The sequence below is a fragment of the Camelus ferus genome, chromosome 14, assembly GCF_009834535.1.
Source record: "Camelus ferus isolate YT-003-E chromosome 14, BCGSAC_Cfer_1.0, whole genome shotgun sequence".
Classification (NCBI taxonomy): domain Eukaryota; kingdom Metazoa; phylum Chordata; class Mammalia; order Artiodactyla; family Camelidae; genus Camelus; species Camelus ferus.
Window position 1 is genome coordinate 17,412,695 of NC_045709.1, and position 24,263 is coordinate 17,436,957.

At 41.1% G+C, this 24,263-nt stretch overlaps 1 protein-coding gene across 1 annotated transcript in view; it reads right to left on the minus strand.

Annotated features, from left to right (window-relative positions):
- Positions 1–24,263, minus strand: part of FRY (FRY microtubule binding protein) — a 274,991-nt gene that overhangs the window by 33,915 nt on the left and 216,813 nt on the right. The window contains 12 exon segments of the mRNA XM_032496335.1: positions 262–336; positions 2,882–3,043; positions 4,767–4,946; positions 6,987–7,127; positions 11,343–11,513; positions 12,039–12,136; positions 13,011–13,618; positions 14,829–14,923; positions 15,960–16,147; positions 19,010–19,131; positions 20,575–20,773; positions 22,948–23,133. Of these exon segments, the coding sequence (XP_032352226.1) occupies positions 262–336; positions 2,882–3,043; positions 4,767–4,946; positions 6,987–7,127; positions 11,343–11,513; positions 12,039–12,136; positions 13,011–13,618; positions 14,829–14,923; positions 15,960–16,147; positions 19,010–19,131; positions 20,575–20,773; positions 22,948–23,133 (2,225 nt within the window).

Consider the following 24,263-nt stretch of genomic DNA (forward strand, 5'->3'; position numbering starts at 1 on the left):
TATTAAAAATCCAAGATATTAAAAAATAGAAATCACTGAGTATTTTAACAGACAGTGGAGTAAATAGCAAACAACATCTTTCACTGCTTTGAACTAAGTGAGATTAAAAATCATAGCGTGAAGAGAAATAATCTAGGGGTTTGATCTAGGTGGTGGATAGCATACTTGCAATTCATTCTTCTAAACTATTTAACCAAAGGCAAAAACAGACCAAAGGTAAAGATGATATGGTACCAAGATGTGATACAAGATAGAACTTACTGATGGATTTTTGCTTAATCCTACTTCTTGGCCACACAGAGAAAGGACGTGCACCAACTTCTCTTTTGTCCTCTTCTGGAAAAGAAACACACAAGCAGATTTTAATCTTGGGGTCCTGTGATCAAATCTGCTCTAAAACCCTAGCTTAACCCACCTGAAATGTGGCCGGTGAGAACTGAGATGCAAAACACACAAAGAGTTGGTATGAAAAAGGGATGTGAAATAGCTCATCAATAATTGTAAAATATTGATTATATATTGAAAAAATAATATTTTAGATACATAGTTATAATATAACCTGTATTTAGGTTGTATTAGGTTTGGATATATTTTAGGTATATTAGGTTAACTAAAATATATTATTAAAATGAACTTCTGCCTGTTTCCTTTTACTTAAAAAAATTTTTTTTTAAACTTTAAAAATTTTATTAATCAGTCTTTTTTTTGGGTGGGGAAGGTAATTAAGTATTTATTTTAATGGAGGTACTGGGGATTGAACCCAGGACCTTGTGCATGCTAAGCATGGCACTCTACCACTGAGCTACACCCTCCCTGCTCCTTTAACCTTTTTTCAAAGGGGGACTATTAGAACATTTAAAATGGGGCTCACATTATGTTTCTACTGGTCAGTGCGGATCTAAGTTTTCCCCAGGGAGGGGGCGTGACAATCAGTCCCTCGGTTCGGTAGCAGATACTCATTTCTCCCCTTGATCATCTTTTCCTGCGAGCTACAGTGTCCAGCACTTACCAGGGTCTCCTTACGCCTAAGTTAAATCTATTATGTTACAACACAAATCTATTTCCCTCAAGTGGGAGGATAATTTTACTTTCTGTAGAGTTAAAAAATTCAATTATTTGCAAGCCATATTAAATCTTTCTCAATTTATTCTTCCTAAAGTTAAACAGATTCAATTCCTTTTTTTTTTCTTCATAAACCTTAATCTTCAGTCCCTTAAGCATGGGGATTCTTCTGCAAACCACCACGTTTTCCAATGGCACAGATAAACTAGGTCTCAGAATGATCAGTGAGTTGAAAATGAAAAGGATGAGTAACCAGAGCCTAAAAAAAAATGTTAAAGGTGCTTCAGAATTGCTCTTAAAGCAATCACTCTAATCTCTTGAAAATGATTTTTTTTTTCTCGTTTAATCTCATTTAATAGGGAGAACGCAAGGAGGCTAAGATCACTCACAGGTTTTCCTTCCAAACGGAACTCGGTTCCCTGCGTCCTTCTTAAATTATAGATAGGACGCTCAATACATTATCATTTCAAGGTCAAAGACAGGAGGGCCTTGATACTGAAGGACAAGAGATTTACTAACCTATTTCCCTAAGTTTTAGTGGGCATTTTACAATTCTGGGAAGGAGTCAACAAAGAGGAACACAGAAATGGACTGCACATTATTCTTCTCTTATCCAGCCCCGCAAGGAGGTGCAGCGGGCTCTCTATTCAACCATCAGTGAGCACTCACTGAGACCAGCTCTGCTCCAGCAGGCGCCGTGCTGTGGCGTACACTGTCCCAGCCTTGCAGAGTGAAGGTGAGTCCTGCTGGGCTTGCAAGCAAAGGGCTTTTCTCTGCTCAGCGCCCACTTCCCTTCTTCCAGCAACGTGGTCCTTTTGTATCTTGGGAACGGCTCTTCTCCCGCTAAGTGGGGCTTTGCCTCCCTCACACATCCTGCAAGGGTCCTTTTTGTGGAGCTGTTGGGGACGTTGGGGAGGGAAGGCGTCTGTCTTGAAATCATCAGAGACAAAGACCATGGCAATCTGGAGCTGCCAGAGGCCGTGGTGCCTCATGTGGGCAGAGTCTGCCTGAGAATGAAGTCAGCAGACAGGAAAGCAGGCAGGGCCAAGATTTTGGGAAGGGATGGTGGGGATAGCGAGAAGGAGAGAGAGAGTCTAAGGGGTTTGTGTGCTAGAATGCAGCTGTGCTCGAAGCCATGATATATGAGTTAATAAACTCCTTTTCCACTTAAGGTACTTTCTCCCTGGGCTTTTGGCACATGTCACAAAAAGAGCCCCGAATGATACAGGAGTTTCACTTGACAGTAAGCCCAGTGACACCACTACTGTGAAGCAGGCACCCCGAAGGTGGATACAGTCTGAGGCTGTGGTAACAGAACCGCAGAGAAAGCCGGCAGCCGCTCTGCTCCGCAGGGCTCGGCCGTGCATGGAGCCCACGACGGGAGGACAGGCTCACGGGGCAGCAGGCAGCATGGTCACCGGGGGGGCAGCCCTATCGCATAGGATTGGTCGGGAGAACTAAGGGTGCACTACTTGGAGAAAAGAGGACTCATCTGGGTGAGGCGCAGAGGGGGTGGCATTTCTTTAAGTGCCTGAAGGGCCGCCATGTGAAATTTCGATCAGATTTCATCTTCTGAGCCTCAAAAGAGCTAGGACCAATGAGCAGAAGCAACAAAGTGTCCGACTTCAACTCAAGGTAATGAACTGTTCAAAGATAAAATCTGCCCCCTTGGAAGCCGGTGAGATCCTCATCACTGCAGTGCTGACACCCAGATGGGCAAGGCTGGGATGGTGGACGCACGGACCCCGTATCACATGGGCAGCTGGGTTCAGTAGGTCCCCTAAGCTCCCTTCTGATCCTGGGAGTCAGGACTCTTTACCTGAGAATACTGGGGCCTCTTCCAGCTTACGGGAACAAGGACATTAGAGTTGGAGCCTGACGAGGTGGAGGACGTGCTCCGGGTGACGGCCACAGCCCTGGGTTTCCCATCCCGCCCCGCAGAGTTCTGCAGCTCATCATACCGCCTTCCGATGATGGGCGTCTCGAGAAAAAAGAGGAGAAAAGCACACGTTCTTCCGGCTCATTAATAGTTCTGTGGCATACGGATCACTCTGACCCAGCGGCCGCCAAGAACTGCTTACTGATTAAAACTTAGAGGAGTTCAGTGTTTCAAGGAGGCTCATTTTCCTGAAGTTCAAGTACACATCTAAATCAGTCAGCATCTTCAGCATTTTCCCACCCTCTTTAGTACCTGAAAACAAATCCAATCGCTTGTTCTTAAACACACCTTAGAAAAGACTGAAAAGATGAGAAGGAAAATATGCAGGAAAGTAGAGTCAGTTATCACATGTTTAGGCCTGAAAGAATTTCTTAAGAGTTATAACAAGAGACCAAAATTTCTTCACCTTTTCCCAACCTGTAATCACCAATCTTGATATGCTCTCACTTATTTAAAAATTTATTTAAATCATTTATATCTTTTCAATTATTTAAATGAATGAGGTCAGGGCCAGGTTCTTGGGCAGCACTTGAGAACTTTCACTTCCTTACAGTCCTGGAGTGTCAACTTCTCAAACTTGGGCCCCAAGGAGGTCTCCACAGAAACCTGTCTGTAGGCGCATGGCAGGAACTGGCTGGTAATTCTCCACCTGTCTCTCAAGGCCCATTTTTCTGGAGCAGCTGGGACTCTGGGGCCTGCAGCTGACTGGCTACAGGTGTTCTGTACCTCTTTGGAACAAACTTAAGTCAAAGAGCAGAAGTAGCTTTTCTCCCAGCAACATAGAAAATGGAAAAATACTGATCTGATACCTTGGTATCATATACATACTGTACATAGATGCTGTACAGGTATCACAGTGACAGAAAATAGCATCTCATCCTGAGCACCGAAATAATAAAAGGTCAATGAGAGCACAGTGTGAAAAAACCCAACGGGGCTACCACTGACTTCACAGAGTGAGTAATTTCCGTGTACGCAGATGTGGTTTATTCCTTTAGTGAACTAACTCATTCAGCCAAGTTGATGAATATTTATGAAGGACCGCATGTACCAGACACCATACCAGACCCTGGTTACAAAGTGGGCAGATCGTACTTTCTGCTTATGGGGGGCTTACGGGTCATGGGGTAAGAGAGACAGGGAAGCAAATGTATTTTTACATCTTAGAGTAAAAGGGTTAAATACAGGCCTCCCAAAAGCTCATCCATGGACCAGCTGGTAAACCTGACTATTTTCTGTCCCCCTTTCTTCTTGACTCCTTAGCTTGGTGCACAAGTCGCATCCCTCCACACTTCCCTCTGTCTCAAGACAAGAATTTAGGCAGTTTTACCGGTTTAAAAAGCAGTGTGACTTGGGGAGGCAACCATAAAGGCAGATTCTGTATTCCTGCAAATCTCAGTCATTTCCTTGTTTGGCTGAGGTTCAGGGAGCAAGACTGCAGACACAAGAGGCCATGACAGCTATCAGATAAAGAATGAGCGAAGGTCATGGTTTAAAATACTTAAGAGCATTCCATTTTCAAGTTCTCTCTCTTTTTTTTACAAGTCACTTTTATATAACTGAGCTAGCTTCTGTTTTTAAAAGCTGCCAAATAAGAGGCCAGTGAATATGACCCTCAATATGTTCTTAAAAAACAGAACTCAGTTTGGACTCAGAAGCTTTCATTTGATATAAATGTGAAGTATGTCTCCCTTTCTCCAGGCAACTAGTTTTGACCTTTGCCACTACACAGTCATGCTAAAGTTTACAGAAATGGTTAACATACCTCTGAAATATCGAAGTGGAAGTCCAGGGTTTTCCCAGGTAATTCCTTGGAGGCGCTAGTCCAGACTCGATGTATTTCTATCTTTGAGAGCTCACTGTGTTGGTAGGAAGGCAAAACTAGGCTGGCAGATCGAGACACTACCAGCTTCAAAATATTCAAAGCCTCTCTCCAGTGAACACTCTGAAGGAAATAGAAGTCCATGGTTAAAAATAATTTCATTGAAAAAAAAAAAAAACTAATACACCACTAGCAACCAAAACTTCTTGTGACCAGCAGAATTCATTGATTTAAAGAGGTGTAGGACATTCTGTGATAAGTAAAAGGCAAATGAATTAAAAAGATAATTTGTATATAAGATGAGCTACATTTAGGAAACAAGCTAATAAAAAAAAGACTGATTCTGTCCACATTCAAATAAGAAAAGTTTAAAATAACCCTGTACAATTTTTACTAATAAGGTACCTCCTTGATTTGAAAATCCAAACCAATCAAAAAACAAACAAACAAAAAAAACACCCCAACAATCCCAACTGCATTTTAAGCTATCGACGACTCCCGCTGTCTCAAGCCTCCCCACCTCCACCTCCGGGCTTCCTTGGTCCTTCTGCTGCCCTGCTCTTCCTGCTCCATGTGCCCCCAGGTGCCGCATCTCCACCCTCAGCCCCCGTCCCTGCTTGCTCCGTGTCTGCCTCGTGACCTAACCCGGGAGGCTGGGAGCCATTCTGAGCCATTTCCCTCCCTCCTGAGAATCTGTCCCGACGCTCCGTGCCCGCTGGCACTGGCTCAGCTGAATCCTCTCTGGTCTCGACCTGAACTATTTCAGCGGCCTTTTAACTGGTTTCCCTGCTTGCAGCCTCTCCCGAGGCCCATCATACCCACTCCAACTACAGTGATCTTTCTAGAACTCTTCAGTCCAAGCCACTTCCCTGCCTAAACTCCTGCAAGGACTCCCTCTGGTGGACAGGGTGGAGTCCACACTCTTCCAGAAGGGCCTCCAGGGGTCATCTCCCTCAGGCTACTCCTGGAGTCCCCCAAACCAGGCAAGGTCTCTCAGCCTCTGTGCCTCTGCTCATGCTAGTCCCTCATCCTGGAAGGCCCTTCCTCTCCTCGTCTTAGCAAACACCTACTCTTCCTGTAGGTCTCACTTTGTTTTACCATCTTTGTATCCCTGACAACCCCCCAGGCAGACGGAGGTACTTCTCCCACAAAAATACTGAACGTAGATAAACTAGCATGAAAAAAGTTATTATTTGCCTAGGCCTTGAAATAAAAGCACATGAAATAAAACACATGTCCTTCACTGTTGAATTCTGCACATGGGAAGTCACAGTTTGAATATGAAATTTGCCACCATTCATGGGATCATAAGATATGGAGAACCAGGGATGGCCCATAGGCCTAAGACAGAAGAGGTAGCCTGAAAAAACAACTTTTTTTTTTAAACCAGGGGCACATGGGCAGTAGGAAGATGCGAACGGACTCTCTGCCTCCTGTGAGTGTAAAGTGAGAAAGTGATAATGAAAACCTACCAGTACATGGTACCACTGTTACTGGAGCAATGCCACTTGAAAAATGAAAAAAAAAAAAAAAAAAAAAAAAAGCTTGAAAATTACTTTCAGCATTAATTTCTGCAAGTAATGTGATTGGTGAAGTGAGGATGGAAAAAAATGTTTAAAATTATACAACTTTGTCAATGAGTTTAACCAGAGAAAACCTAGCATTGCCCTCGAAACTCACTAAGTACCCTATGCTCGACTGTTGGAGTATTTTCAAGTACATTTATGCCAGTTTCTTAACCTTAGATCCTTCAGGTCTAGAGTGACAGTTTTAACCTCTGAATGAACCCTTCGCATTGGAAACACCTGGCCTAGAACCAGGCCCACACAAGGTGCTTCTTCCTCCTGTGAAATGGGACCGTACAAACAAGACACTGCCCCTGCCCTCCTGGCCAGGAGTGTGCTTTCAAGAGCCCAAGAGGCAGAGATGTGTCCTCTGAAGGCTCAGAAACGCGCTGGGGCCTGGCCCCATCCTTCTCCTCAGGACACCACTCAGGGTGTGGTCAGCCACCGTCTGGACCGCTCTCAGCATGTCATGCATCTCAGTGGATGAACACGTGGCCTGGTACCCACGGAGCTCTGTGGCCTAGTGCCCGTCCCATGCAAAGCCTCACTCAGTCTTTGTGGATTGACTCTCTGGAAACACCCTGATTCAAACACTCACCTGCACGTATTTTTCAATGGTCTTCAGGACTTCCACGTTGAACTGCTTCACAGGGACGACGGAGAGGTCCATGTAGCTGAGCAGGCTGTGGATCACCTGCAGGAGCGGCTGTTGCATCCCCGGGAGGCCCTTCTCCAGCAGCTGTGGGCGAAGCAGAGGGAGTCAGAGTCTGACACCAGGTTTTCACACGGACGCCCCAAGCCTTCCCAGTGCCTTTATGATTGCACTTTTCCTTTGGAGGGAAAAGAAAATCCTAACCTCAATCTTATTGAAGAAATGGGGATTTTTCAAAGACAATTTGGCATGTCTAAATATATAAATACAATATTCACACAATGGAATACAACAAAATAAACCTCAAAAGGAAAGCATCAAACACCACCAAGTATTGAAAATTACAAATGAAAAAAGATATAATTTATCATTATCAAATTGGCAAAGATTAGAAATTGATGATTGTATTGGTGAGGATATAAGAGTATTCTCACACAGCAGTGGAGATGTAAACTGGATAATTTGGCAACTGAGTTTGAGAGTACTAACAGGGTTCATATCTTTTGAAATAGTAACTACCAAGGTATTACTTATAATGGTAAAAGAAAAAAAAACCCACACAAAACAAGAAAGTTGGTAAGTAACCTAAATGTTTAACACTAGGTAAATGGATACATAAATTATGGTAAATGGTACAATGAAATATTATGTAATCAATAGAATGACATTTTTAAAGATAGTAAAGCATATCATATAATATTGTTAAGAGGAAGGATAAACAATTTCTATATAATAGATGATGATAACACTGGTATGAATGGGTGTGTGTTATATAGAAATAACACTGGAAGAAAACCCAACAAAATGTTAATAGTGTTTCTCTCTAGATAATATAATTATTTCGGAAAAATTTTCTTTTCTTTTCTTTCTTTTTTTTTTTTTTTAACTTTTCTGTACCTTCCAGATTTTCTGTTAAAAGCATATACTGCTTTTATAATCAGGAGAAATTCAATGATATTTTCAAAAAGCAAAGCAAAATAATGAGAAAATTTATGTGACAGACATAGTGAAAAAGGTTCAAAATAAAGAATTAATAGAAAGACTCAAATAAATGCTGAAATTCTACACTAAAAGTGGCCAAAAGAAATAACTGTATCGTTAACATGTGAGGAAATAAATAACCACACAAATCCGCTGCATGGAAAAACTAACATCTTCACTAGAAAGGAAATACCCAAAGCGAATAATTTTAAAGTTTCAATAAAAATATTAACCTGAAAATAATGAATAAACTGAATGATAAAATTTAGTGGGGGTATAGGAAAACATAAATATTTATACCTTGTAGTGTTGTAAACTGGGAAAATCTCTGTAAAGACCAATTTCCCTAATGTGTAGAAGAGCTAAGTGACGTAGCTACGCGTCCGTGAGCTTTACCTGGACAGTTACTTTGGGAAATGCCACCAGAAGAAATGATCTGAATATGATCTGATAAAATGTCTACATCAAAGGATCCTTTGTAATAGAAAAAAGTTATGAATATAAGCAACAAAAGGGAGATGGTTAAGCAAGTGGTGTTAATTTGACAGAATTCCACAGTTACTGAAGATAACACTATGTGAGCTACGTCAACACACTCACAAACATACACGAAGTGCCCGTGAAGTGAGCAGAGCAGGTTCAAAACAGCGACCACGGCTACCGAAAATTATGTGTATGTACCTGACCACCACCTCAAAGAACATGTGAGTAACTGAAATAGGAGTTAATTTGTACTATATACAGTGAGAAGGTAACTTTATAATAAAATTTTTGGTGATAGTTGGTGATAAGGGCTGAATAGAACAAATTAGGTAATCCATTTAAATTTATTTTTCTATTGTGGTCAAGATATATACAATTAAAAATTTGCCATTTTAACTATTTTTACATGTGCAGTTCTATGGCATTAAGTACATTCACACTTTTGTGCTACCATCACCACTGTTCATTTCCAGAACCTGTTCATTGTCCCAAACTGAAACTCTCTAACTGTGAAAAAATGGCTCTCAGTTTGCCTCTTCTATGTACCTCATATAAGTGGAATCATATAACATTTGTCCTTTTGTGTCTGGCTTACTTCACTTAGCGTAGTGTTTTCAAGGTTCATCTATGCTGAAGCATGAGTCAGTACTTCAATACTTTTTAAAGCCTGAATAATATTCCATCGTATGTACAGACCACAGCCCATGTATAATTAAAAAAAATTTATGTCTAGTGAACCAAACAAATTTTGCCTCCTTGCTTATTCCCATTTCACTTTTTTTAAAAAACTGAAGTATAGTCAGTTTACAATGCTGCATCTCACCTTGTTTTAGAACAGGCACTGGCTGCCTCCGTAAGCAGGACATTTACATTGTTTCTCCAGGTGCTTCCTGTTTGCTATGGCATGTGTGCTTGCTTAGCGATCTCACAGGGACAGATGTGACCAAGCTGATCATCAAAGGCAGCAGGGTGGCACTTAAGAGAGGTTCTTTCTTTCTTTATCTCTTTCTTTCGGGGAGGGGGGTTGTTTTTTGTTTTTTTAATTTTTATTGAAGTGTAGTTGATTCACAAGGTTGTGTTAGTTTCATGTGTGCAGCAAAGTGACTCAGTTATACATATATGTACATATGTTATTCTTTTTCAGATTCTGTTCCGTTACAGGTTATTACAAGGCATTGAATATAGTTTCCTGCACTATACAGTACTATATATAGTATTGTGTAAATGCTAATCCCAAACTCCTGACTTATCTCTCCCCCTCTTTTCCCATTTGGTAACCATAGTTTGTTTTCTATGTCTGTGAGTCTATTTCTGGTTTGTAAATAAGTTCATTTGTTTCATTTTTTTTTTTTAGATCCCATATGTAAGTGATATATGATGTTTGTCTTTCTCTGATTTACCTCACTTAGTATGATAATCTCTAGGTCCATCCATGTTGTGGTAAATGGCATTACTTCCTTCTTTTTTATAGCTGAGTAGTATTCTAATGTATCTATATATAGATATATAGATGTATAGATACAGATACATATACACAAACTGCATCTTCTTCATCCAGTCACATGCTGCTGGACATTTAGGTTGCTTCCATGTTCTGGCTATTGTAAATAGTGCTGCTATGAACATTGGGGTGCATGTATCTTTTCAAGTTAGAGTTTTCCCCAGATATATGCCCAGGAGTAGGGTTGCTGGATCATATGGTAACTCTATTTTTAGTTTTTTTATGAACCTCCATACTGTCCTCCATAGTGGCTACACCAATTTACATTCCCACCAACAGTATAGGAGGGTTCCTTTTTTTCCACATAAAAGAGATTCTTTAAATGCCAGGGATGGGGGTATGGAAAGAGCAAGTGAATCCTTGGCTGCTGACAGTTTGAATACAGCCCAACACTGCTGATTTGTGTTGCAAATAAAAATCCTGTGACATCAGCTATCAGTGTTAATGGATGGGGCAGCTACCTTCTTCAGGTCGAGGCTTTCAGTCTGATGGAGCCTTTAAGAAAATGACTGATTCTTAACTTATCTGTACCCTGAATTGGTGGTAAAACTGAAAGAAAAATCAGCATGGACTGTCCTGATCACTTCTGAAAAGGCCCTAGCAAGAGGCATAAATGCATATTTCCAGAAAGGAAAAGCAATGCTGAAAATGCAAAAACAAGGTAACAGCTATTAATCACTTGCCTCGTAAATTTTGTGACCTTGTATATTAAAGTAGTTGAGGTCCGAAGGTGCTAAACAGAATTCACTTCATCACTTGCCCAATGTGGTGTTATTTCTAGCACCAACGTACACAGATGTCAGAGTAGGGGTTTGTAACAAACGTGCTGGGAACACATTTGTAAGAGGACAAAAATCCCATTCCAGTTTTAAAAACAAAACACAAAAGATGAAGATTAAATTTTTCTTTTCAAAAATATATGCTTGGTTAATGAGTTCAGAGCAAACAACCATTAAACATATCAAGCCACGCAGTAACTCTTTAAATAGGATTTGAAGACCCCAAATAATCAGGATAAAATTTCCTTGTCTCTGCCATGTGCAGACAGGTATTAATGTAGTAAAAAAGGAGTTTAAGCTTTTGTACCTAAGTTCAAAGTCTGGCTCTGTCACCTTAAAATTGTGACAGATTATTTAACCTGGCTGAGCTTCAGATCCCCTGTTGTGATAATAGCTACGTCACTGAGTTGCTGTAAGGATTTAAAATGTTTTCCTACAGCATATGATAATATATAATAGATGCTCAATGAATGTAATTAAGAGTATTATTATCAGTTCTAAATATGTATTTTACCCATAGAAACTAGAGTAGGTTTTATCCTTGGTTGAACAGCTTACCTCTGCCAGGTAGGTCACCATGTTCAAGGTGATGTCAGCATACGCTTCATGGAGGTACCGGCAGACCACGTTGACCCACGTGGCACAGTCCCTCGTGTAGCTGTGCGTTTTATAAAGAGTCATGACGTGCGCAAGATTGGAAAGTTTGGGGTTCTTCTCTTCCAAACAAACCTTTTACAAGGAGAAAATCAATTAGGGATAAAACCGCCTGATGACAAGGAAGAAGTGTTAGCAATTTTGCTATAAGCCTCAGCAGGCTGGAAAACTCATGGGTACATTTTTTGGGTAGCTGCAGAAGTGCTTAGTAATTTAATTTTCACAATTTTTTTTCCATCTGCTTTCTTTCTTTCTTTCTTTTTTTTGCAGAGTGAGGTAATTAGGTTTATTTATTTACTGTTTTTGTTGTTGTTGTTGTTGGAGGTACTGGGGATTGAACCCAGGACCTCGTGAATGCTAGGCATGCACTCTACCACTGACCTATACCCTCCTCCTCCCCCTCCCCCTGCTTTCTCATTAATGATGTGGCAATGTGATTCAGCCCCCCAGGAGTGTGAATTACTAGCAGTATCAGTTGTGATTTTCAGGTTTTATGAAACTCAGTCGCTCTGCCTGGGCCTGGTAATGCCTGCCTGACATCAGTGAAGCCTTCCTGAAGGCTGGTATGGGTCTGTCTGAGGGTGGAGCTGTAGGTCATACCTGAGCAATCCTTTCGGCTACATCCTTACAGAACTGATTGGGGCTTTCAAAATGCTGTATCAGCTGGGGCAGAAGACATAAGACATTCAGTGGAAACCCTGGATTAGAGAAGATACAATGGAGATGGGTGAATAGGGTGCACTTTAACCGTGAACAGTAGGAAGGCATATTATAGATTTTATTCTGAGGTGATGCAAAAGCAGTCTCTTGAAGCCACTGTAATCTGACTAAAATAAAATCTAAACTAACCAGTTCAAAGGAGGCACTTAAGTAGATTTATCATTTTCAGATACAGTGGCTGTCTTGCTCTGGACAGTTGTAAATATGAATGATTGGCACAGATTTTAAAAAATGGATTGAAATGAACTAAAACCCTAGTTTGAAATTTTTATCAAAAAATGTACTTTAAGGAAAATCTGTTTGGGAAGACATGGGCCAATCAGTTGAAGTCTTACTCATGTAACCAAAGATTCTTTAAAATGATGAGGAGTAGATTAGTCCCACTGTGTTAAGCTTTAGCTTCTTGGAAAGAATTCTGGGCCACGTGCCATGGTATTAAAAACCTGGTTTGTTGATTTGGCTTAATTCGAAACAATCGGGAACCAGGGAAATTTTCAAGAGGGAAAGACTAAGAAAAATAAAAGATTCAGGAGTTAAGAAAAAAAGGGAAAAAAATGTCTGTACTAGAATGACAGAATAAACAAACACTATCTGAAGTTTGTTCTGGAAAGCACAAAGAAATGACTAATATCTTGTGTATTACTCCTGCCCCTTTTATGCTACTGCCTTCAAAATATCTTCTATAATAAACATAATTAAGACTTACATGGAATTTTCAAAGAAACAAACCATTCCCAAAGATCTATTTCCCAGCAGAACTATTAAAAGCACTAAGCCCACAATATCTTGTTACACTAAACAGGAGCCCAGCCACGACCAGAGTTGTGAGAGAGTGAGCGCTGTGGGCTTTACCAATGGCTTGGGATGAATCCACCATGGATACTTTGGACACTGGTGTCAGCAAACTGAAAAGCTGCAGGGTAAGGTCAGTGGTGGTGAGGGAGGTGAATCCTTTCAGGAGCAAATGCTGCAACCCCGAGAAGTCTGCCCACTTGAGCTGTGCCTGGAGTTTCTCAAGTTTTTCTCGGTTCTCAGCTTTATCGAGTGGCATGTGAGCCAGCAGTCTGTTCAACAGCCTTAAGGCCATTAGGTATTCAAACTCGAAATCAGATTCCATCAAGGCCACTGTGACCCAAAAGATGGTGGCTAACAGGTTGGTTGGATGGTTTATGTGCGATGGATCCGTGAGGCTGTCCTTCAAGGAGGATGAGCTTCTGGTTTTGGAGGAGAGTCCTTGTTGGGTACAGGCCTGAATCCTGTCCAGGGTGGCACTCCGAGGTGGGTCTGAGGATCGGTCAACAACACCAAACTTCTTGGGCACAGAGAAGCTCCTCTGATGCCGGCTCCGCTCTGCAGTCGCTGTGTTGCCGCTGGCTGTTCCAGGGTTCACATTGAGTTGTCCTGTGCTCTTTCTGCTGGCTGTTAGTTTAGTGCTAGAGCTTAAATCTGGTGATGAAGAGCTGGGTATAAAAATAAAAAAGTTCCATAGGAACCAACATGCTTCAGTGAAAAGCCAGTCCTTTTAAGATCCACCAACAAACAATAAGGGAGGGAAATCATTCTTTGAAAATATTACTTTCTATTCATTTTTCCATATTTTAAAGCTTATGTTTCCTTATTCCTTCTTAAACATAAAGTTATGGAGAACAAAACTTAACCAGAACCACCCTCATCAAAAAAACAACAACAAAACCGAATATGGACTTCTACTTATGGAAAAGTTGAAGAAATAAGCAGGTGGCTGTATAGTTTACTGATCTTTCATTTATTTTTCTGTTTGAATTTGGGCAAAAGTAATTATAAAATAAAATGTACCTTATAGGTACAAATGTTAATATTCTATTAATTGGTAAAAAAGAACAGATATAGAAATACCTAGAAAGAAAAAAGTCAGTAAATGTTTGTGTCAAAGGAAATTTTTTGCAGTTATAAAAATTTATGAAAATGATTTCTAAGTCTATTTCAGGCTGAAAAGATACTTATTTATTTAGATAAATCTGAAGGTCTATATAGGAAAATATACATGATGTTAGTAATCACACTAAAATTACTGATCCATAAAAATGTTCAACTTAAAAATGAAACAAGGCCCAATGTGCTATAACATTACTGACTCAATTTCAAGCAAGATGAGCTTAATTACACAAATAGAATACAAAATTGTAAATGATTTTAAATGGGTTATAAAGTATTGGCAGAAGCAAAAAGAATTAAAAAATAAAAAAAGAAAGATCCTCAGGTAGAAATTTCTTCAAGTAAAATCAACATTTATTCCATCTGATTTTATAGTAATGGAACAGAAGAGTTTTGTATACAGTCATTTAAAAAATAATACTTTGTTTCTATAAAATGTAATAAATAGGATAATTTCATAAAATTTGAAAAAATACTCAGAGATAGGACATGAAAAATCATTAATATTTGTATTATTTAGAAATAACACTTAATGTCTATCTTCCAATGTTTTAAAATTCTCATACACTGTGTATATATGTGTGTGTGTTTTAACTTCCTTTTTTTAACTTAAGGAAATATCATATATACTTTCTTGGGTTATCAACAGACTTCAAAAACTAGATTTGTTCTTTAGTCTTTGCCCAAAGTCCAGGCATCTCTCACATATTCAGTACAGTGTATTTGATTTCAAAATGTCAATAAGCTGATTCTCACCGAGACAATACAGTTAGGAGATCACTGTTCTTCAAGCAGTCAGACAAGTTATCGACAGCAGCTTCCAAGGTAAGGAGTGCTTCCATTACATAACCCTGCCAAACATGCAAAGACAACATTTTGAACTGCTTATAATATTGTTAACTTCTGCAAGATAAACTTAATTAATGCAAACTTTATTCAAATAATGGTCATATCATTGAAAGCTAGATAGTCATGGAAGCTTTAATTTACAAAGTCTACAAACAAAATTTCAGGGCCACTGAGGAAATTCAGATGGCTTAGGAGTTAGCGGATCATCATGAACATTTATTTCCCTACATGTATGGTCTTCAACCGATCAGTCTCATTTGAAATCCGACAGGGAGTGGGCGAGGCTACAGGGGGCAAGCCCCTTGCCAGGGGAGATGGTGGGCATTTGAAATACCAAGTGGCAACGTCCAAAAGCCGGAGTTTAAGAGATGAAGTGTGAGAACGGCATTCTAAATAGCACCTCCAATGGCCAGAAGGAGGAAAAGAAGCTGAAGACTGCGGGTGTGCGGGCCCCCTGAGATGCAGGGACATTGCTGATGGAAAAGAAGGGCTCAATCCCAGCTACAGAGCTTGTAACGCCCCTGGCTTTCCACCTGACCAACTCCTCAGTCTCTGGGGCCCCCAGTCCACAGGGGCTTCTTGTGGCAGCTATTCTCCTCATTATTTCTTTGGCTTTCCTCTGTTTACGGAAGGCTAGCCGTACAGCCAGGACTGGTGCTTTGCATAGATACAATGGAGATCCCGTCTCTGGGTGGGGAGATTGTACAATTGCACCCTAGGGTAGGAGTCAAAAGACGAAACAATACAAAATAACTCCCCCCCACTCTGCCAAATAAAACCAACAACAAAAACAACAAAGGAAGTTGCTGAAGGATTTTAGTTTTTGGCTCAATAAGATGGAGTGCATTGAATTCTAGAACAATGTTTCTTGCAGTGACTTTTGTAAAAGTAAAAGTCAACCTCTAGAATGCTGTTAATAAAATACACATGTCCAGATGGCTGGGGTAATTGGCGAGAGGAAGAGAGGACAATGAAAGCTGCTCACTCCTCATCTTTGTGATGAGAGAAGGGTGGGTTCAGTGGGCTTTGCTTCTATACCTGAATCTCATCTCCGTGTTCCCCAATCACCTCCACCAGTCTTGAGAGAAGGTCAGACAAGGCGTGTGCTGACAGAGGCTGCTTGAGGGCCCGGAATATCTGGAAGGACCGGCCGGCATAGTGCCTTGACGAGCTGGCAAGGGCCGTCTGCAGCGCGACCTCACTCAAGTGCTGCTCCAGGTGGAAACCTAGGGCACAGGGGCCAGAGAGCAGGTCAGCTCCTCTGCAAACCGCAGGGCACGGTTTACCGGTACCTTTAAAACAGGCTAACCGCACAGAGCTACCTCCTAGTGGCACTTATTTAAAAATCAACCATTTAAAAATAGAAATCAAATCTGAATAAATCTTAAAGAGGCGTTGTGTAGCAGAAACGTCAGAAGCTTTAGGACAAGATGGTCCCGGTTGTGAATGAGGATTTGGGACTCTGGGAAAGACACTGGGTCTCTGTGAGCTTCTTTGCTTGTCTTTACCTTATGAATAACAGCATCTATCTCAAAGAGTTGTGAAAAATCACACAACTTGAAAAGTGCTCAGTACAGTGCCTGATATACAATATGGGCTCACAAATGCATTGTTATTTATTACCCTGCTATTGTTGGACATTGTCTTTCTGTACTGCTTTTTACATGGGGGACTTTCACTCCTTTTTTCATAAGAGAGTTTGTTAGAAGCAAATTTTCAGAGTCCTTGTGTATGCAGAGGAAAGCGGTTCTGGGTCTGGTCAGCTGAAAGCATAGCCAAAGCCCAGGCCAAAGGCTGCTCTTCAGCACCGTCCACAAACGGGCAGATACGGAGATGCAGGTGTGGCAGAGGAGGCAGGCATCATTTAAACTTTCGCCTGAGTATTTGCTCTTCCAGTGGCATGAAAATAATCTCAGTCATCAGAAAACCATTTGATCAGACAGAAATGAAAACATAAGGAGAAGTCCCCTGATTGAATTCTGGGCCATTCAACCATACGCTGGTTGCCTCTTTACAGGGAGAAAACCAGGCTACGAGGGTCAGAGGACATGATCTAAACAGGGATTTGGGCTATTTGGGCTGTCTCTGCGGTCTGGGGGCCCTGCGGCACATCTGATTGTCCGCGGAAGTGGACCAGGAGGACAATTCGGTGTTACTGTTCCCAGCTGCCACTTGGCTGTCTGACCCTAGGGACACACACCCTATGTAAGAAAATATTCCTGCAGCGCAAACAAAGGGTCCTGGAAAGTGGACTAGATACATTCAGGGTAGCAAACAGAGGATTTAAGCCATACAGGCAATCCACCATTTACGACTAGATCATGTTTCAAAATAGTTTTTTACATCTTTATTTTGCTTTTCAAAACATTATTTCCCTACTTAAGCCATTTTACACATAGGGATCATGTCCCCTGACAATGACCAGAGGCTGATTTAAATCACAACGCTAGAACTGTACTAGTCGGACCGCAGACCCCTCCCCCGCCGCGACAACATCCTTCGGGAAAAGCTACATAACAGGTGGCATCGTGCTTCTCCCATCACACAGTGAACCCACGTGTCCCGGCCCTCTTTGCTGTCAGTGCGGCCCCTGAGCCCCGGCCACGCAGTGCGGGAAGAAGCGCGGGAACGCGCGTTCGAGGCCGGCACGTGAGCTCCCCCGAGTCTCCTCCACGCGCTCTCCTCCTCCGCCCGCGCGACAGGGTCAAGTGGGGGCCTCTGAGCCTCGGGGGTGGCAGGGCCGCAGGGTGGATGGTCCCTGAAGCACCAGGTGGAAGGCTGCTGGCCAAACGTTCGCATGAAACTGTTTACATGATCCAGAAACGGCCTACTGTGTTAGGTCTCTGAGCTGCGAGGGTTGTTCCTGCTACCCTGACTAACACGAGTGTTTCCTGGAATACATCTTACTGTACTACACTGGGAACAGGCAGAAAGCGGCAATGTACAAAGAAGTTGTAGTGGGTAAAAACATCTTGGGCAAGGTATGAAAAGATTTAGACTCTAAGCAGCCTGAAGCATCCGTTGAGAATACACTGTAAGGCAGTCAACTGTTTTCTCATTTTTAGTATCTTCATACAATCAAGACTTTTAGAGAAATGAATAGTTCATATGCAAACAGTAAATTTCTTCCTTTGGGCTACCATGTGACTTTTAAGTGGGGGAAATACCAGTATAAAAGGTCTTAATATTTCAAAGAAGTTCTGAAGTAGAAACTCAAAACAAGAAATGACAGCCCTATTCCTGGAACTCCTTTCCTATTTTGGTTTACCAGTATGTCTTGTTTTTCAGTAAGCATCCCCTGACAATGAAAGGAGAAGTGGCTAATCTGGAATGTTTTAAACTGTGAAAAACGTGCCAATTAACAGAGCAGCCAGGAGAGCTGGCAAGCGGTATTTACTATGGTCAGCCTGCTGTGTGAACAAAGGCAGGGATCTCTGCTGTATCGTGCTGAGGAACCAAACTTAAATTTCACACACATATCAGCCCAGGCCAAGTTGAATCTGAATGGAATTCAGCTAAAGGCTTAAATATTATGATGCTGCTGTAGTCTAAATTAGAATCACACAGTGTTTAGAATACTGAGTGGTCACTGGCACAGGACCTGTTGGCAAAACATTTATCACAAAATTTTTTTTAAAACCAGTTTGCAAGGCTGACAGTTTCTCACAGTTGAGTCTAATCACAGTCAATGAATAAGATTTGTTTCTCATGCATGGCCTTCTTTAAATAAAATTAATATTGGTACAGTTTAATTCTAGTGAAGTAAAAGAAGCAAGAAGAGTGATTTGGGGGAGATTATCTGGTAGAATGGAACCCAAGTATATGGGGCATTAGCTATCATTCAGCTAGGACATCTGAAAAAGCTTCAAAACTCCCCTGTGAATTTTCCTTTCCTACTGATGCCAAATGCAGGATTATATATACACACAAATACAAGTATATCTGTATGTATGTGTGTGTATATATATGTATGTATAGCTAGACAGACAGACAAATAGACAGACGTAATGGTGTGTAGTTATATGGGGAGGATGAGCTCCATGATGGAAAAATGCTGACAGTGGGATTTGGGGAAGTAGGAAAAGTACCTGATTTGGAATCTTTAAACACGGACACAACATGACGTAGAAAGTTAGTGAGTTGTTCAGCACTCTTTGAATTCTGATTTTTGGGCGTGATGTCCTCATGGCACCAAAGTGGACCAAATGCCCTTCAAGAAAACACACAAAATATCAAAAATGTAACTATCCTTTTGCATTTTTAAAACGATATACACAATTCCAACTCCAAAGGGGCAACATACGTTTTTAAATTTTTACTTATTAATTTGTTGGTAAATTTCAGTCTTATAAGGCTTAAGAGCATACTCAAAACAGATTTAGCTAATTGACAGACATACTTTTTCTTATGTTTTACAAACTTAAAACCCTGCAAAATTAAAACCTCTCAATTCACCATGACAGAGTTTGGCATATAATAGGTGCTATGTACGTGTTAGATAGAATGATATAACAAGTTAAATAAAATACAGATTTAGACACAGACTCAATTTATACATTGTAGAATTTGCAGAGGTAATGCTTTTATTAGGATCACTTCATTAGCTTGCCAGACACAGCAGAACCAAATTGAAGATGCAATCTCTCTTATCTGTTTTTTAACAACGTGAGAACGGGATGGAGCCAGGTGTGAGAATTTCAGAGAACGCCCTTCCCAGCACGTGGCACTGACAGCCGTGAGCGGTGACAGTAACCTTCTTCTGCACAAACCAGTCAGGTCTCTGAGGGACCCTGCATGGAGGCACCATCAGCCCCCTTCCTGAGCGTCCTGTACACTAAATCCTGTACTGAGCTGAGTGCTGCACAGAACACCCTAAATCATTAAGTAAAAAAAGGAAACACTCTCTTTTTACTTTTTGCATTGATAACCTTAGTTGAAGAAAGAAAAATCATGTAAGGTCCTAGGTAACAAACACACATGTAGACTAGACTTCCAGGACTTAACTCACAGAGGAAGGACAGCACACCCCAGGTCACAGGTAAGCGTGTGTTTATACAAATACCAGACCTCAGGGAACTAGAGATTCAGAAACCTTACAAGCTCAAGTGTTCACAAGAAGAACCAGAAAACCTGGAAAAACAGGATGGCTCACAGTTTTTCTTACTTTTGATTTATTATTAGTTTGATTCCTTTCCCATCATACGTCATATTGTTTCTGGTTTCTGACTGCCATTTATAAATAATTCCTTGGACCAGATGAGCAGACAGTGGTCCCCTCTGGGTCAACCACAGCCCCTATCTTTGGTTTCCAGAGTGATGTTCTGTGCCGAGTCTCAGAACTCCCAGATCCTGGCAGCCCTATAGATGATTAACGTCATGCTCACCTCGGGGTGCTACTGTCTCCTCCCTCCATCTGCTGTGTGGTTACTGTATTAGGAAATCTCCTTGCCCCTCAACTGTGACGTAAGTGGGCTCTTAGACAACGTCTACCGGTGTCTGCCTGGTATGCAGACTCCAGCAGACACAATTCAGAAGAGAAAGAAGGCTCTGCTGGAACTTCTGGCCCACTCTTCCATCTGTGTGGTTTTAGAGTGATGTCACTTTTCCAAAGATGGACCTGAAAACAGCGGCCTATCTCCCGACCCCTCATTACCTGGTCGTCAGAAACTCAATGAGCTTGTTTGCCTTCTCGTCCGTCTCGGCAGCTGCATCCACATCTTCCACCTCTTGGGTCATCTGTGGGAGGTTCCCGCTGCTGCCCCCAAGGCTGATGCTAGAGGAGGTGGAACTGGAGCTCAGCCCCGAGTCTGGCACTGGGGATGACTGGTCCTCTCTCAGGAAGTCAAAGCCACCTGGTGGGAGACAAGGTCAAGGTGGAGTGTGCAGGCCACGCACTTAATGAGGTCAGGTGCGCATACAGAAGTGTCTAGTTATTTAAATTTTTTGGAAAAAACACTTGATTTTGACTATGGCTATGATTAAACAAGACTGATATTCTTTTCTCTGCTTATGGAATTGCTGCACTGCTGTGTAAACTAGAGCACACTTGGTAATAGAAGGTCATCTGCTATTTTCTACTCTGGGGTTTTAATTGATGCTTTCTGCAAACAAGAGTGTGCGTGTCTGTGGGTGCATGCACGCACACATGCACAGGCTGATGAATGGTCCACTACTAAACACTTGGACCCAAGGGCGCTGTTAGTAAATTATACCTGGATAATAGACTACTTAACTGAGTGAAACGATACCAATTTTGAGGATACCAGCACCGAACGGCGATGAGTAAGTTACACATAATGTTATGAGTAAATGTGCCCAGAATTGTAAATATTATGTGTATATTAATATATTTTTAATAAAGTATGTTTCAAAGCAGTCAAAGAAATAGGTAAGCGAATACTACAGTTAGCATTCTACATCTCTGGGTGGGTGGGCTGTGGGTCTGAAAATACATACCCATGACCATCCCTTTTCTCCTACTCAATAACAGAAAAAGTCCATGGTTCTGGTATGTTTGACAGATACGTTAAATGAGAAGAAAGAAGCCCTGGGTCTGAATATTATCTCTGCCATCTACTGTGTGATCTCAGGGAGTCATGTAACTTCTCTGTACCTCAGCTTCCTATTAAAATAATATGAAGATAATAATTTTTATCACATAGGTTTTTAGTATGGATTTGAAAGCAACTATAGTTGAAACGGGATACTCAATAAATAGTTAACAAATGTTTATAAACAGTAGATGATTCTCAAACTTTTTGTACACTCAGTCCATGTGAACCACAGATTCAATCATTTCAGCTATCCAAATTTTTTGGCTATTTTTTGTCTTGTCTATAGTATGTTGTGTTTGGTTTTGCTTTGTAAATCCCCACTCTAAACCACTTAATGCCACATCAGTAGTAGAGTGAATGCGAAACTGAGACACTCAGAGATCCACAGCTTAACAGAGACTACAATTTTCTCACTCTAAGGCCATGTGCTTAACGGAATACATCCCTATCCTGGGGAGTTAGGACAGCCAGAGTCTTCAGTTTTTTAACTAAGCGTCTGTAATAGTTTTGTGTCTCTGAGAGGCTACTGATGGATTAATATCGATTAAGTGTAGCTTGGTTCAAAATAAAGAGGAGGTCAGTAGTCCCTACGTCTCAGAGTTAACGACTTCAGATTTGTTCTCCAAAGAAATATGTGACTTTTGCATCCATCAGAAGACAAGACAGGGCAGAGCACAAGCGGGGAATAAAAGGTCCTTCCTTTCAAGTGAAGGAAGTACGTGGTAACACATGAAACACCATACCATAACCCAGTGCCAATGTGATGGACAAAATAATTAGGTAAAGAAAAGTAGCTCCAGGACTCTGCTAGTTCATCATCATTTTAAGATATTTTACACATTCTGGTTCTAAATGAAAACGGCTGGTCAGCCCCTTTGGGAAAGTTTTGAGTAGCTGGACACAATAGAGTAATTTCTTTGACTCAGCTAATGCTTTCTGTTCTCATTTCTAAGAAGAAATTTTTGGTTTCAGAACAGCAATGATTTTTAATAGACTTCCACTAATGGTGTCTTCCAGAGAAGTCAGTCATTTAACAGATCCCTTCAGGGGAACCAGAAGGTACGTAGTGAAACATCTGGCACCTTGGCAATGCCTGCCCTTAAGGTGATGAGGACAAGCCCTGTTTTCTGCATTCTCCTTCTTCAGGGTTCCAGACTGATACTCTTGGCCAACGGACATTTTCATTTCCAACGCAACAATAGGAGTGTACTTATGGAACATATTTATGAAACAGCAATCATGATAATAATTTAAAACATCTATTTGAAAATATTAACTAATGAAGAAGGATTCTGAGAGGCATGTTGACATCAAGTGAAATGGCGCAGGTTTACCGCGCTGTTATTCTATCACTTTGAAAGTTGGGGGAGAGTTAACAGCACTTAGAAGAGTTAATTTGGGCTCCAGTGACATCTCTAGCTATCTTCATGTTTGTGACTCTGTCGTGGGCTCCCTGTCGCTCCTCTGGTTACCTGTGTAGAGATACTCAGGTTGGTAGGCTGGCTGAACTGTCAGGGTCTTAGCTTCCCCCATCTCTCGAGTCTGCAGGAGCACAGAAGCAATGGCGTGAAAACTGCTGTTGCAGGAGAGGGCAATCAGGAGGTGAAGAAGCAATTTTTTGCTGTGTTCAAAGACTTCAGGCCGGTAATGGTCCAAACCTGGAACAAAACGGCGGAATCTCTTAGTATAAACAAATCTTCAGCTCGTTCAGATTCCAGGGATAGTAAGGATTCCAAGACACCCGCCAGGAACACGTTCAAAGAATGTTTAGTTTTCTTTGTTATTGTTTGTGTTACTGACATAAAGAAGCTGGGCTTAGGGAAAATAAAATGTTTTATTCCTTAAATCAAACGTTCTTGTAAAATGCTGACAGGTGGACTTTTCCTGACCTCCCTGTAGCATCTGACATGGTTAGCATTCCTCCTTCCTGAGACAGTCTCCTCCCTGGCTCTCCCTGTTACTGAAGGATTCTCATTCTATTTCTAACTGGACTTCTGAGTTTCCCTGCTTGGTTCCTCTCTCCATTTTTTCGCTCTACAACTTGGGTATTTTAAAATCTCATTGCTAGGCCCACTGTGCTCTATCTTCTTCCTCTCTGCACTGACTGTCTCTCATGGCTTTGTTTTTTTAAAAATTATTATTATTATTAATTGAAGTGCAGTCAATCACAGTGCGTCAATTTCTGGGGTACAGCACTATGTCCCAGTCATGCATATACATACATATATTTGTTTTCATTAATGGTTATTACAAGATATTGAACACAGATCCCTGTGCTATACAGAAGAAACTTTTTAAAAATCTATTTTTATGCATAGTGGCTAACATTTGTAAGTCTCAAACTCCTAATTTATCCCTTCCTACCCCCTTTCTCTGGTAATCATAAGATTGTTTATTATGTCTGCGAGTCTGTTTCTATTTTGTAGATGAGTTCATAGTGTCCTTTTTTTTTTGATTCCACATATGAGTGATATCATATGGTATTTCTCTTTCTCCTTCTGGCTTACTTCACTTAGACTGACAGTCTCCAGGCCCATCCATGTTGCTGCAAATGCAATTACTTTATTCCTTTTTATGGCTAAGTAGTATTCCATTATATAAATATGTCACAACTTCTTTAACCAGTCAGCTGTCAATGGACATTTAGGTTGTTTCCATGTCTTGGCTGTTGTAAATAGTGCTGCTATGAACATTGGGGAGCATGTATCTTTTCGCATTAGAGTTTCCTCCAGATGTATACCCAGAAGTAGGATTGCTGGATCATATGGTAAGTATATTTTTAGTCTTT